This window comes from Somniosus microcephalus, chromosome 2 (genome assembly GCF_052327205.1).
Source record: "Somniosus microcephalus isolate GS21.2 chromosome 2, FLI_Smic_1.0, whole genome shotgun sequence".
In the NCBI taxonomy this organism is placed as follows: Eukaryota; Metazoa; Chordata; class Chondrichthyes; order Squaliformes; family Somniosidae; genus Somniosus; species Somniosus microcephalus.
The window spans coordinates 216129014-216144057 of NC_140988.1; the positions used below are offsets into that span (position 1 = coordinate 216129014).

At 42.1% G+C, this 15044-nt stretch overlaps 1 protein-coding gene across 1 annotated transcript in view; it reads left to right on the top strand.

Moving 5' to 3' along the window:
* The window catches only part of tmem33 (transmembrane protein 33), a 66927-nt gene extending 64776 nt beyond the window's left edge, over positions 1-2151 (top strand). Inside the window, exon 8 of the mRNA XM_085969312.1 lies at positions 785-2151. Within this exon, the coding sequence (XP_085825438.1) occupies positions 785-914 (130 nt within the window). The 3' untranslated portion in view covers positions 915-2151. The remainder of the gene's footprint in view (positions 1-784) is intronic.
* The last annotated feature ends 12893 nt before the right edge of the window (positions 2152-15044 follow it).

Below are 15044 nucleotides of genomic sequence, written 5' to 3' on the forward strand. Positions count from 1 at the left end.
CAGGTGGACGTTAAATATCCCATGGCACTATTTTGAACAAGAGCAGGGGAGTTATCCCCAGTATTCTGCCAACATTTATCCCTCAACAAACATCACTAAACTCATTATCTGGTCATTATCTCATTGCTGTTTAAGAGACTTTGCTGTGAACAAATTGGCTGCCGCAGTTCGTACGTTACAACAGTGACTATACTTCAAAAGTACTTCATTGGCTGTAAAGCACTTGGGACATCCTGAGGTCGTGAAAGGCACTATATAAATACAAGTCTTTCTTTTTCTGAGGCCAATTGCAGTGCCGCAACAAGTGTCCCAGCTGAAATCAGCTAGCTCAGTCCGTCATGGTCTGTATCATTCAAGTCATTGCTGGATAAACTCTTAGCCATTGGGGGAATAGATTTATCATTATTATTTATATGAAGGTGTAAATTCACCTCCTTTGCACTCTTCCTATGTGGGATGTTAATGTGTCATGCTTATTTGGTAAAGATGTTACAAAAATTACACTCCATTATGCGACTGCACCTCCAAAGGATAGTTATGTGTGAAACATTTAAAAAATGTAATGTACCCCTCTCTCATGCCCAACCCTGTAATGTTTTTATTTAACTCTCAGGAAACATTCTAGCAGAGGAGTAACTGTATTAAAGTTAGAAGGAAGTTTTTATCTGACTTTTTTTCTAGTCCTTTGCTTGCTGTTGTCTTTTGATGCTAATTATAGAACTTAAACAAAATCTGACTCCTTCCTAAGATGTTGCTAACACTCATAATTCTGTTTGGTACACAGAACTCTCTTTTCAGAGTTGAAAATGCTGTTGGAACATTTAATCATGAAGCCTGCCTGCCCTGGATTTTTGCGAAACATGTGTCTTAACTGTATTTCTTTTATAAGCCGATTGGCTCCCACCACAAATTGAAGTGAGCTGGAAACAACAAATCCTCTATGAAAGATGAATAAATATGCCGAGCAACTGGTATCCATGTTAGTGGCTGACAAGCCCAGATATATTCCAAAAGCCTCTGTATTTTTGTAACATCCCTTTCATATAAGATTTTAACTTAGAGTGAAATAAAACTGATTCAGTTTAAAAAGTTTTCAGTTAAATTGCTTAACTGAAATGGTCAGCTAAGATGTTGAACAGCTAAAACGTTAGTATTGGCTTTAATTTTTTTTAAACTGATTTCATTAGATAATGATGGTCAAATCAATATTTACTTTTAGTCAACATAGGGGATGAGGGAAGATGTCACCAAAGTTAATTGGTTTGGTGTGCACCTGTTGGATGTTCATGGTCTTTTGTTGTCTGTACCCAAGACTTTATTTTGTACCTAGAGCAACCTCCGGTACTGGTACCTGATTAGAATATGGGCTATCTAATTGATTGAGTGTCCGGATTACAAATCAATGACACTGTGCACCCTGAAGTGCTATGTGCAAAATTAAGCACCAATAAACTGATATTGGATGCAGTGTTACACTCTACTTAGATGTCTGTTTGCCAGTCAAGCAGAATACCCGATAGATAGGCTTACCAGAAATATTTTGGGCTGCCATGAATGAAGAGTCAGATTACGATAACACTCAGAGGTAAATATTACTATAGTAAGAACTTCAATTTGTGCTGGGGTCATTATTACAGAATAAAAGGTGTAGTATAAACTGGGTATTGAGCACTTCCAGCATCTGAGAATGTGTCCTGAAATGCGTTAGGCAAAGTGTTTCACATTATCTTGTGTAAAAGGGTCTAATGTTGATTATTGGCAGATTTTCAATATTTAAATGATGTATATTTAATGCATGTAACTTTGTCCCAGTGATTGCACTGAAATAATTCCTTTATAGTTGACAAACTTTTTCATCTTTTCTGTGAGAACCTGTATTGGTACAGAATGTTCACAATAATGAAATTCAAGCTAAATTAGCTAGTAAAGTTAAATAAACTTTTGTAAAATATCACGTTTAAAGTTTCATACATTGCAAACCAAATATTTATGGAACCAATTTCTCATCCCTACAAATGCAAGAATGACTGTGATACTGTTGTGTGGTGTTACTGTTTTTTTAGGTTTCTGTTCTGTTGTCCCTGCTCTAGAATGTATTGTAGGGAATTTTATTGACTGAAGTTCCTGTACCTAATAAAGGCTAACACTGAAGTGGCTGTATTATTTTCACCAATCCACAACTATTGCATGTGATATAAATATTGTTCTTGCTCTCTTGTTCCAGTTTATTTTATAGTCAGAGTCCCACATCTGTCATTACCACACTTTAATTTTCCTGACTTCTATCAGACAAGTTTGATTATAGAAAGTTTTTCTACTGAGCCAGTACTGACTAAATTTAGTGAAATAATACCACAAATTAGAATGTTTCCCCAATTTAATACAATAAAATTTGATTGTATATTTCATAATTTAAAATACTTTACCTTGTATATCTTGAGCACAGACCAGTATTCAGACCTGTTCTTCAAATCTCTTGCCTCACTAGCTTGTTCAGATACATCAGACTTATCTCCATTAGAGGGTGCTCACATCCATAGAATTCAGTTATATTTAGAAGCCTTGGTGTTTCCCTGTACTACTGGTAAAATAAATCCTGATGCCACTTCTGATAGAAAAAGCTGACTCTTCCAAAACAATTGTATAGCCAGGCATCATTGCCTAGATTTTTCGACTGCCGTTACTTTAAAATAATCTTCATTTAAAAAATCTGAGCACCAAAGTGTTTCATAAGTTATAAGTTAGTGAAAGTAAACCACGAGTTTTCAATCTTGCAGTTTGAGGCGTTATCTCGGCTCTCTGTCTCACTGTCTTCCAGCCTATTTCCCCAAGGCAGTTTGTTACCTTATATATACCATCTGTTTGTAGGAATGTGTAGTGTCATTGAGAGATGGTGCAAGTCATTAGTTTGTATAACTTAGCTCGGGCATGGCTTCTTTCTGTTTTCAGTTGACCTGATCAACTCAAGAAGCTGTCCCTGCATATATGCATCTGTCAGTAACTGCCATCCTCACCTTGAGCTAATATTATCACTTCTTATGTGAGCAACAAAGGACCCATAGAACATAAATAGCTGGGAGTAGTTCCTTGTATGCAGATTAAATAGAATGCACAGTGGGCTACCAGACTTGTATATTGGGTTACAAAGTGATGAACAAAATTGATATTCCATTGTTCTCTACTGTCCTATTTATTTCACAAATTGTACCTTTGTTGCTTACTGACATGTCAAAGGTCGTTAATGTTACAATTGAGACTGCTGGTCTGAAGGGATTGAACGTCTGCTGCTAAGTCGATAATGTTATTTCACTGCATCAGATGTGGCAGCATGACATTTTGAATTCTAAGGCATCATCAGCTGTTAGGCTGCTATTGATGCATTCTACTTCCATTCCTCTAATTTCATGAGTCTCAGTGGAGTTAAGTCAGCCACATCCGGTTGCAATTCAGATATTCTGTACAGTTGTATTTATGCCACCAGGTAGTGCTGAAAATGGACAGAGGTGAAGCTGGCAGTGATTATATACGCACACACACACACACACATACACACACACACATACTGTTCCCAATCAGGCTGCAGACACCAAGGCATACAATCAGCAAATGACCCAACAGCAAAACGTTCAGAGGGACTCGCAACAATAATGCTTCCTTTTACAAAAATAGAAACGGATTACAAGCATATATTTACTGCACTCCAGAATTCATTAGTTTCTCAGCTATCAGCATGAACTCTAGAAAGCTTGCCTATGACTTGATGTTAGCAAGACATCAAAAAGGTATGCAAAACAAAATGTATATGTTCAAGATTAAAATTAAAGTGAATACATTGTGCAGCATGCAATTCTCTCTACTGTTGTTAACACTATTTGACCTTGTTAAATCCTCTACCAGTCCTTTTTCACTCACCCTGCACATTTTTCAGCCTCTTTATTTCCACATCTCCTTTCTTGTGTAATCTTCTCTTCCAAAGGCCTAGCTCTCATTTTACAATAGCCATCAGTAGGAAACAGACCTGATATTCATATTAATACATTATTATTTCATCCTATACCAGCAGATTGCACTATAATGCCAGCCTTTGTGTCCATAATAATAGAATTTTATATTGAGTTTGAAAGTGATTGTTAAGTCCGAAACTAGGGTCTTAAATCTAAACAAAGCAAACTACGCAGGTATGAAGGGCGAGTTGGCTAAGGTAGATTGGGAAACTACATTAAAAGGTATGGTAGACAAGCAATGGCTAGCATGTAAAGAATTAATACATAATTTACAACAAATATACATTCCTTTTAATGCACAAAAATCCCACAAGAAAAGTGGTCCAATCGTGGCTAACGAGAAGTTAGATAGTATTAGGTCAAAGGAAGAGGCTTATAATGTTGCCAAAAAGAGTAGTAAGCCTGAGGATTGGGGGGATTTTGGAATTCAGCAAAAGAGAACCAAGAAATTGATAAGGAAAGAGAAAAAAGAAAGAGTAAGTTAGCAAGAGACAAAAACAGATTTTAAACATTTCTATAGGTATGTAAATAGGAAGAGATTAGTGAAAGTAAATGTGGGCCCATTAGAGGCAGAGATGGGAGAAATTATAATGGGCAATAAAGAAATGGCAGCGACATTAAACAAATGCTTTGTATCTGTCTTCATGGTAGAAGACAAAAAACATTCTGGAAATAATGGGAAACCGAGGGTCTAGAGAGAATGAGGAACTTCAAGAAATCAGTACAAGTAAAGACATATTACTGGAGAAATTAAAGATGGCTAGCCTCAGTTTTTTGTATTGGTCCCTAAAAATACAGCCAATTTTTAAATCGCATTTATCCATTCTATCTGAAGTCATAAAAATACAGAACTTTCCTTATTTGAGGTAAGATAAATGCTTTGTTTTATCATGGGTTATGCAACGTTTCTTCCAAACCTCCAAAGTTAAACTAAGTGAAACTCCAGAATAGCAATCTAAACTTCTAATTTATGTCTAATTATCTTTTAACAGCCATTTTTGATTTGATTGTATCCATACTTATCCATGTAATCTCAAAACCCCAGAACCTGAAATGGAATGCAGAACTGGCTTCCTATTGGGTTGTTAACCCTTTGATGACTGAAATATATAGTTTACAAATGAGTTTTGCTATTGCCACAATCCAAAGATATGTTTTGGATTTTCAAAAATTATCTTTAAGTTCAGCAAAGTTTGCACACTTTCTTGGGTTATGGAACATTATCAATTACATTAAATGGTACCTGTAGATACATAGAGTTCTGTGATATCATTAGCACTACGTATTGAGGGTTGACAGAGTCAAGAATATTACTTGAGAATGGAAGGCTTGGGCCAGGTGAGGAGAGTGGGTTAAAGGGCTCACTGGGCAGGGCTTAGACAAATGTGCAGATTCAGGGCTCTGATGTGGGTTATGGGGAGATGCGTGTCTCCCTAAATCAATTAATTGTCTTGGACTCCTTTTGGCTTGTGGTGGGAAGGCGGGAGAGTAAGGATTGGGTGGATCTACAGGAAGGGAGCCCACAAATCATGCTGTTTCTCCAGTTCTATGTGCAGTCACTCATATTGACAAATGTCCCACAGTTACTTGGACCACATATTTATTGTAAGGGCCTTGTGTTGCCCCACATCTGTGGAATTCATCCTTGCACTAGTGAAATGAGAACTGGGATAAGCTATAGGCTACCAAAGGGAACAATTTTCTTGTTTGGTACAGGCCAAGCAGACATGAAGTAGGATCTGGAAGTTGGTAAGGCCTATCAAGGTTTAATAGCCTTCAGGACTTTTGTCCAGAAAGGCTGGAATTGGGGACATGACCTGAATGTGTGTAGCAGAATGTCTGTTTGGACAAACTTCCACCAGCATTCATCCTTAAAAAGTAGGATGAGTTTGTTGGAATTTATACAGATGAACTATATTCAGTGCAATATTTTGAAGAGACTCCCTTATTTTGCTTTTTATCTGAAGTTTTCCCTGAAATCCTGGGCTCCACTGCCTTCTGGACTAATTTTCTCCACTCTGCTGGCTCTTGGGCTTTACTCTGCTGCTGTTCAGCCTCATGAGCAAAAGTCTGCTGAGATAAGTGCTGGATTTGTGATTTCTGCTAGTTTCTGGGCTTTGATTTGTTCTTCCATTGGGTTATTGAACTGTAGTCCAATGCTTCACTGATTTGCGCTTTACTGACCGACCTGGTCATGATTCGCTCCTTCTGAGCTTGTTCTTGGTCTCCTAGCTTATACCTGCTCTTTCATGCATTTCCGGGATCAAACTCTATGGCCGTGATTTCGCCAGCAGAGGTGGGATAGCAACGGGAGAGGTGGTTGGTGGGTTCCGGTCCCGTTCCTGGCTGCAGCTGCCCTGTGAAAAGAATTTTCCGTTAACAGGGTTTGTTAAGCCCACCAATTAAAAGGAAGCGGGTCTGATAACGTAATTTGATGACGCGTCATCAGCCGGTTTCCTTAAAGGGACCATGGCCGCATTCATTTTGACAGTTGTGCTGTCAGTGTTCTGCAACCACTGACAAGCGGTGCACGGCTGCACCCAGACTCTCGCATGACTCCCTCCATATACTTATGGAGGGAGTCACAGCCGCAGGGAGGTTCTCTTCCCTTCCAAGGGCAGGAGAGACCTCCCCAAGACACCAACGCAGCCTGGTTGCACATTGCACAGGAGGGCAAAAGTAGGGATGTCGTCAGGAGTACCTGGCTGCAGTGGCACAAACCTTTCAATGATCTTAGTAGATCATGAAACGTTACTGCAAAGCCACACTCAACCTCATCCTGCTGTGCCACTCATCACATCCCCATCACTCTGCCTTCCCTACCCTACTCCTGCACAACCTTACACCAACTTACCTTGCACCTCCACCCATTCCTCTCTATCTACATTATCACTTCCCCATCTCACTAGCCACCCTCACACTCACCCTCATCCTAGTCCAATCATACCAACTAACAACACACAAGGGTAGGCACTTGGGTGTTCTATGCAATGTTCATGTAAATTTTCTGTTCATGCGTTATCAAACTTTGCCTTATTGTACAGATCTGTGCTCACCTTTGGAAGTGTCATAGTGAGTTGCAGTGAATGGTGAGACATAATGGTATCCCCCATAATGGTGATAAGTGTGAAAGGAATGGCTTGGTCATTGTAGGAATGTTTTATGGTGATGGTGTGGGGTGGTGTTAACCTGGCGCATGATGTGGCAGCCAGGGTGTACAGCGTCAAGTGAAGTAAACCTGGCCATGGTGATGACATCGCTGGCCTCCTGGGCAGCAATGTTGTCGGATGCTGATGCCCTGTGACCTGCGCAGTATTAGGTGATTGCAGGGAAGGTTGGTATTGTTGTTGGTGCTGCTGGTGTGCCTGTTGGTGTTGGGGCTGATCGTGGAGGGATTCTGAGGACCAAGGTGAGATTTTTTCAAGGGCACTGATGTTGCTGGAATAGATGGCAGCTGAAGTTGAGACGATCTGTCAATGGTGAGAGAGCTTGCTCCAAGGAGGTGACAGTGGATAGAGAGTTTACTTCAAACACTTCCAAACTGCAGATAGCTCCAAGGTGTCTTCCAACTCAAGCTTCAGACCTTGGAAATTGACCAGCTGTGAAATGGAAGCTTTCATACCACTTTTGCAGCTGTCACCTATTCACCGCAAAGGGGAGACATAGAGAACCCAACCTACTTACCTGAAGTGATCTCTGAATAATGTGAACCCCATTAAAAATGTGGCAAAATAGAAAAAGGCTGGCAAAATAGTAGTAAACAAGCACTTAACAAGCAGTTTAGTATCTTAAATATCTTAAATGCCTCCCCCACCGCCTGGTGTCGGGTTTGTTCTGAAATCACAAACAGGACACTCTGGAAACTTACATGGAGGCGGGTTCGCAGTGGGTTCCCAACCTGCTGTCAATCATTTCAATTTTAACAGCGGACCCGCCTCCAAACCCGCACTCTGAGCACCGGCAAAATTCAGCCCTAAATCTCCACTGGCTACCTGGACCATTCTGGCCCTTTATTATACCTCCTCACTACACCCCAGCATTGGTACTGAGCTTTTAGCCACTTTGCAACTCTCTGAAACTCCCTCCTTAAACTCCATCTGCCTCTCTACTTCTATTTCTATTATTAAGAACCTTCTTAAAACTTTGCTCTTAGATTAAGCTTTCAGTCAACCTTGCTAATCCCTCTCCCCATGGCTTAGCATCTGTTCCTTTATCTATTTCTACTTCTCTTTTATCCACCCTTTGTAAAGCACCTTGGGAGATTTCCTACATTAAAGGTACTAGATAAATCTAAGTTGTTAGTCCTTTGCTAGTTCTCTCTTGACTATGGGTGACCAGGTCTCCCTCTCAAGTGTTGTGCAGATAAATTTTGGGTTTTTTTTGTCATGGAGGATAACGTGGCATATAAGAAGTACATGGGCTTGCAATGAGCTCTATGCTGTCGTGCAATATTTCTAATCAGGTTCTCTTATACTGTATTTTGGAATCATGGAGATAGTGTCAGGTCTGGAAGCAACAGAAGAAATTTTATTGCATGATATCAACTATGCCAACAAGGGGCTAGAAGATGTGATTTGAGTAGCTGGCATTGTAGATGATTCCCTCTCCTCAGCTACTCTCCCCACTCCCTTTCAAAACCACTGTCATCAACTCATTCTCAAAAACATCCACCTTGGACCCCTCTGCTCTTGCAAACCGCATCTCCAACCATTTTCTCTTCTCCAAAGTCCTTGAATATGTTGTCGCTTCACAAATCAATGCCAATCTTTCCCACAATCACATCAGTAGTTGGGGAAATGCTGGAATCTATTATAAAGGATGCAATAACTGGGCACTTAGAAACTAATAGTAAGATTGGGCAGAGTCAACATGGATTTATGAAAGGGAAATCCTGTTTGACAAACCTGTTGGAGTTCTTTGAGGATGTAACTAGTGGAGTAGACAAAGGGGAACCGATAGATGTGGTGTATCTGGATTTTCAGAAGGCATTCGATAAGGTCCCACACAAGAGGTTGGTTAGGGCACATGGAATTGGGGGTAATATACTAGCATGGATTGAGAATTGGTTAACAGACAGAAAACAAAGAATTGGGATAAACGGGTCTTTTTCAGGATGGCAGACTGTGACAAGTGGGGTACCGCAAGGATCGGTGCTTGGGCCCCAGCTATTCACAATCTATATCAATGATTTGGATGAGGGGACTAAATGTAACATTTCCAAATTTGCTGATGATACAAAGCTAGGTGGCAGTGTCAGTTGTGAAGAGGATGTGAAGAGGCTTCAAGGGGATCTCGACAGGCTCAGTGAGTGGGCGAGAACATGGCAGATGGAATATAATGTGGATAAATGTGAAGTTATCCACTTTGGTAGAAAAAACAGAAAGGCAGATTATTTCATAAATGGTGAAAGATTGGGGAATGCAGATGCTCAAAGGGACCTGGGTGTCCTTGTACATGAGTCACTGAAAGTGAATGTGCAGGTGCAGCAAGCCATTAGGAAGGCAAATGGCATGCTGGCCTTCATTACAAGAGGATTTGAGTACAGGATTAAAGAAGTCTTACTCCAATTATATAGGGCCTTGGTGAGACCACACCTGGAGTAATGTGTGTAATTTTGGTCTCCTTACCTAAGGAAGGATATACTTGCCATAGAGGGAGTGCAACAAAGGTTCACGAGATTGATTCCTGAGATGGCGGGACTGTCGTATGAGAAGAGATTGAGTAAACTAGGCCTGTATTCTCTTGAATTCAGAAGAATGAGAGGGGATCTCATTGAAGCATATAAAATTATTACAGGGCTTGATAGGATGGATGCTGGGAGAATGTTTCCCTTAGCTGGGGAGTCTAGAACCAGGGGCCACAGCCTCAAGATAAAGGGTAGGTCATTCAGGACTGAGATGAGAAGAAATTTCTTCACACAGAGGGTGGTGAATCTTTGGAATTCTCTACCCCAGAGGGCTGTGGAGGCTCAGTCATTGGGTATATTCGAAACAGAAGTCGATAGATTTCTGACTAGTAAGGGCATCAAGGGATATGGCGATAGGGCCAGTGAATGGAGTTGAGACAGAAGATCAGCCATGATCTCATTGAATGGCAGACCAGGCGCGAAGGGCTGAATGGCCTACTCCTGCTCCTATTTCTTATGTTCTTACGTTTGAATCTCTCCATTCAGATTTCCACTCCTGCCACAGCACTGAAATGGCCTCAATCAAAGTCACAAATGACATTCTCTGTGACTGTGACCATGGTGCACTATCCCTCCTCATCTGCTACAACTTCTCTGTAGCTTTCGGCACGGTCAACCATATCATCTTCTTCCAAGGCCTCTCATTCATTGTCCATCTCAGTGGGACTACCCTCACTTGGTTGTACTCTTACCTATCCAATTATAACCAGATCATCTCCAGCAATGACTTCTCTTCCCACCCTTGTACTTTTACCTCTGGAGTCCCCCAAGAATCTATCCTTAGCCCCCTCCTCTTCCTCATCTACATGCTGCCCCTTGGTGACATCATCAAAAAGTATTGGGTCAGTTTTCACAACTACACGGGCAACACCCAGCTCTACCTCTGCACCACCTCTCGACTCCTCCACTGAAAAGAAAAAGACTTGCATTTATATAGCACCTTTCACGACCACTGGATGTCCCAAAGCGCTTTACAGCCAATGAAGTACTTTTTGAATTGTAGTCACTGTTGTAATGTGGGATACGCAGCAGCCAATTTGTGCACAGCAAGCTCCCTTAAATATAGGGCCCTTAAATATATCATTTAACTGCAGTGTAATTGGTGGGATTGATTTGATTTAATTTATTTGGAATTAATTAAAGGGTAAGTCATGACAGGAGAGCCCGGCCCCGTGGTATGCTCCTCCTGCGCTATGTGGGAACTCAGGGACACTTCCTATGTCCCTGACAACCATGTGTGCAGGAAGTGTATCCAGCTGCAGCTGCTGGCAGACCGCATTGTGGCGCTGGAGCTGCGATTGGATACATACTGGACCATTCACGATGCTGAGGACATCGTGGATATCACGTTTAAGCAGGCAAAGGTTGCACAGGCAGAAAGGGAAAGGGTGACCAACAGGAAGAGTAGTAGGCACAGGCAGGTAGTGCAGGAGTCCCCTGTGGCCATCCCCCTCTCAAACAGATATACCACTTTGGATACTGATGGAGGGGATGGCTTACCAGGGGAAGGCGGCAGCAGCCAACTTCCTGGCACCAGGGGTGGTTCTGCTGCACAGGACAGGAGGAAAAAGAGTGGGAGAGCTATAGTAATAAGGGATTCTATTGTAAGGGGAATAGATAGGCATTTCTGCGGCCGCAAACGAGACTCCAGGATGGTGTGTTGCCTCCCTGGTGCAAGGATCAAGGAGGTCTCAGAGTGGCTGCAGAACATTTTGGAAGGGGAGGGTGAACAGCTAGTTGTCATGGTGCATATAGGTACCAACGATATAGGTAAAAACCGGGATGAGGTCCTAAAAGCTGAATACAGGGAGTTAGGAGGTAAATTAAAAAATAGGACCTCAAAGCTAGTAATCTCAGGATTGCTACCAGTGCCACATGCTAGTCAGAGTAGAAATAGAAGGATATTTCAGATGAATACGTGGCTAGAGGAATGGTGCAAGGGGGAGGGATTCAAATTCCTGGGATATCAGAACCGGTTCTGGGGGAGGTGGGACCAGTACAAAATGGACGGTTTGCACCTGGGCAGGGCCGGGACCAATGTCCTAGGGGGAGTGTTTGCTAGTGCTCTGGAGGAGGGTTTAAACTAAAATGGCAGGGGGTTGGGAACCTGAGCGGGGAGACAGAGGAAAGGGAAACAAGGATGAAAGCAAAAGACAGGAAGGAGAAAAACAAAAGTCGCAGACAGAGAAAGCAAGGGTTTAAATCAAACATGGCCACAGCAAATAATAATTCTAAAAGATCTAAGAGCATTAAAAAAACAAGCCTGAAGGCTTTGAGTCTTAATGCGAGGAGCATTCGGAATAAGGTGGATGAATTAGCTGCGCAAATAGAGGTAAACGAATATGATATGATTGGGATTACGGAAACATGGCTCCAGGGTGGCCAAGGCTGGGAACTCAACATCCAGGGGTATTCAATATTCAGGAAAGATAGGCAAAAAGGAAAAGGAGGTGGGGTAGCATTGCTGGTTAAAGAAGGGATTAACACAATTGTAAGGAAGGATATTAGCTCTGATGATGTGGAATCTGTATGGGTAGAACTGAGAAATACCAAGGGGCAGAAAACATTAGTGGGAGTGGTATATAGACCTCCAAACAGTAATGCGGAGGTTGGGGATGGCATTAAAAGGGAAATTAGAGAAGTGTGCAATAAGGGTGACTTTAATCTACATATAGATTGGGCTAACCAAATTAGTAACAATACTGTGGAGGAGGAATTCCTGGAGTGTATACAGGATGGCTTCCTGGACCAATATGTCGAGGAACCAACTAGAGATCAGGCCAACTTAGACTGGGTATTATGTAATGAGAGAGGATTAATTAGCAATCTTGTTGTGCGAGGCCTCTTGGGTCGGAGCGATCATAATATGATAGAATTCTTCATTAAGATGGAGAGTGAAGTAGTTGACTCAGAGACTAGGGTCCTGAATTTAAATAAAGGAAACTACGATGGTATGAGGCGCAAGTTGGGTAGGATTGATTGGGGAATGTCACTCAAAGGGTTGACGGTGGATAGGCAATGGCAAACATTCAAAGATCGCATGGATGAACTACAGAATTTGTTCATCCCAGTTTGGCATAAAAATAAAACAAAAAAGGTGACTCAACCGTGGCTAACAAGGGAAATTAGGGATAGCATAAGATCCAAGGAGAGGACATATAAATTGGCCAGAAAAAGCAGTAAACCTGAGGATTGGGAGCAGTTTAGGATTCAACAAAAGAGGACAAAGGGATTAATTAAGAGGGGGAAAATAGAGTATGAGAGTAAGCTCGCAGGGAACATAAAAACTGACTGTAAAAGCTTTTATAGATATGTGAAGAGAAAAAGATTGGTGAAGTCAAGCGTAGGTCCCTTGCAGTCAGAATCAGGGGAATTTATAATGGGGAAAAAAGAAATGGCAGACCAATTAAATACATACTTTGGTTCTGTCTTCACAAAGGAGGACACAAATAACCTCCCAGAGATGTCGGGGAACATAGGGTCTAATGAAATGGAGGAACTGATAGAAATCAGTATTTGTAGGGAAATGGTGTTAGAGAAATTGATGGGATTGAAGGCCGATAAATCCCCAGGGCCTGATAATCTACATCCTAGGGTACTTAAGGAAGTGGCCCTAGAAAAAGTAGATGCATTGCTGGTCATCTTCCAAAATTCGATAGACTCTGGAACAGTACCCATGGATTGGCAGGTAGCTAATGTTACCCCACTGTTCAAAAAAGGTGGTAGAGAGAAAACGGGGAATTACAGACTGGTAAGCCTGACATCGGTAGTGGGGAAAATGCTAGAGTCCATTATAAAAGATGTAATAGCAGAGCACTTGGAAAACAGTGACCGGATCGGACAAAGTCAACATGGATTTACAAAATCGTGCTTGACTAATCTACTGGAATTTTTTAAGGATGTAACTGGTAGAATAGATAAGGGAGATCCAGTGGATGTGGTGTATTTGGACTTTCAAAAGGCTTTCGATAAGGTCCTGCATAAGAGATTAGCGTGTAAAATTAAGGCACATGGGATTGGGGGCAAGGTATTGACTTGGATAGAGAACTGGTTGGCAGACAGAAAGCAAAGAGTTGGAATAAACGGGTCTTTTTCCGAGTGGCAGGCAGTGACTAGTGGGGTACCGCAGGGATCGGTCCTTGGACCCCAGCTATTCACAATATATATTAATGATCTGGACGAGGGAACTAGATGTAATATCTCCAAGTTTGCAGACAACACAAAGCTGGGTGGGCGTGTGTGCTGTGAGGATGATGCCGAGAAACTCCAGTATGATTTGGACAGGTTGGGTGATTGGGCAGAAGCATGGCCGATGCAATATAACGTGGATAAATGCGAGGTTATCCACTTTGGTGTCAAAAATAAGAAGATTGGGAGAAGGGGAAGTGCAACGAGACCTGGGTGTCCTTGTGCACCAGTCGCTGAAGGTAAGCATGCAGGTGCAGCAGGCAGTTAAGAAGGCAAATGGTATGTTGGCCTTCGTAGCGAGAGGGTTTGAGTACAGGAACAAGGATGTCTTGCTGCAGTTGTACAGGGCCTTGGTGAGACCACATCTTGAGTATTGTGTGCAGTTTTGGTCGCCTTATCTGAGGAAGGATGTTCTTGCCATGGAAGGAGTGCAGCGAAGGTTCACCAGGCTGATACCTGGGATGGCAGGAATGACGTATGAGGAGAGATTGGGTCGATTGGGCTTGTACTCGCTGGAGTTTAGAGGAATGAGAAGGGATCTCATTGAAACTTATAAAATTCTAACAGGACTAGACAGACTAGATGCAGGAAGGATGTTCCTGATGGTGAGGAAGTCCAGAACCAGGGATCACCATCTAAGGATAAGGGGTAAGCCATATAGGACAGAGATGAGGAGGAAATTCTTCACCCAGAGAGGGGTGATCCTGTGGAATTCTCTTCCACAGCAGGCAGTTGAGGCCAATTCATTCAATATATTCAAGAAGGAGTTGGATATATTTCTTAAGGCTAAAGGGATCAAGGGATATGGGGAGAAAGCAGGGACAGGGTACTGAATTTGGATGATCAGCCATGATTGCATTGAATGGCGGAGCAGGCTCGAGGGGCCGAATGGCCTACTCCTGTTCCTATCTTCTGTGTTTCTATGTCCCACAAACAGCAATTGTGATAATGACCAGATAATCTGTTTTTGTTATGTTGATTGAGGGATAAATATTGGCCAGGACACCAGGGATAACTCTCTTGCTCTTCTTCCAAATAGTGCCATATGGTCTTTTACATCCACCTGAGAGAGCAGACGGGGCCTCGGTTTAACATCTCATCCAAAAGACAGCACCTCCGACAGTTGCAGTACTCCCTTAGCACTGCACTGGAGTGTCAGCCTAGAT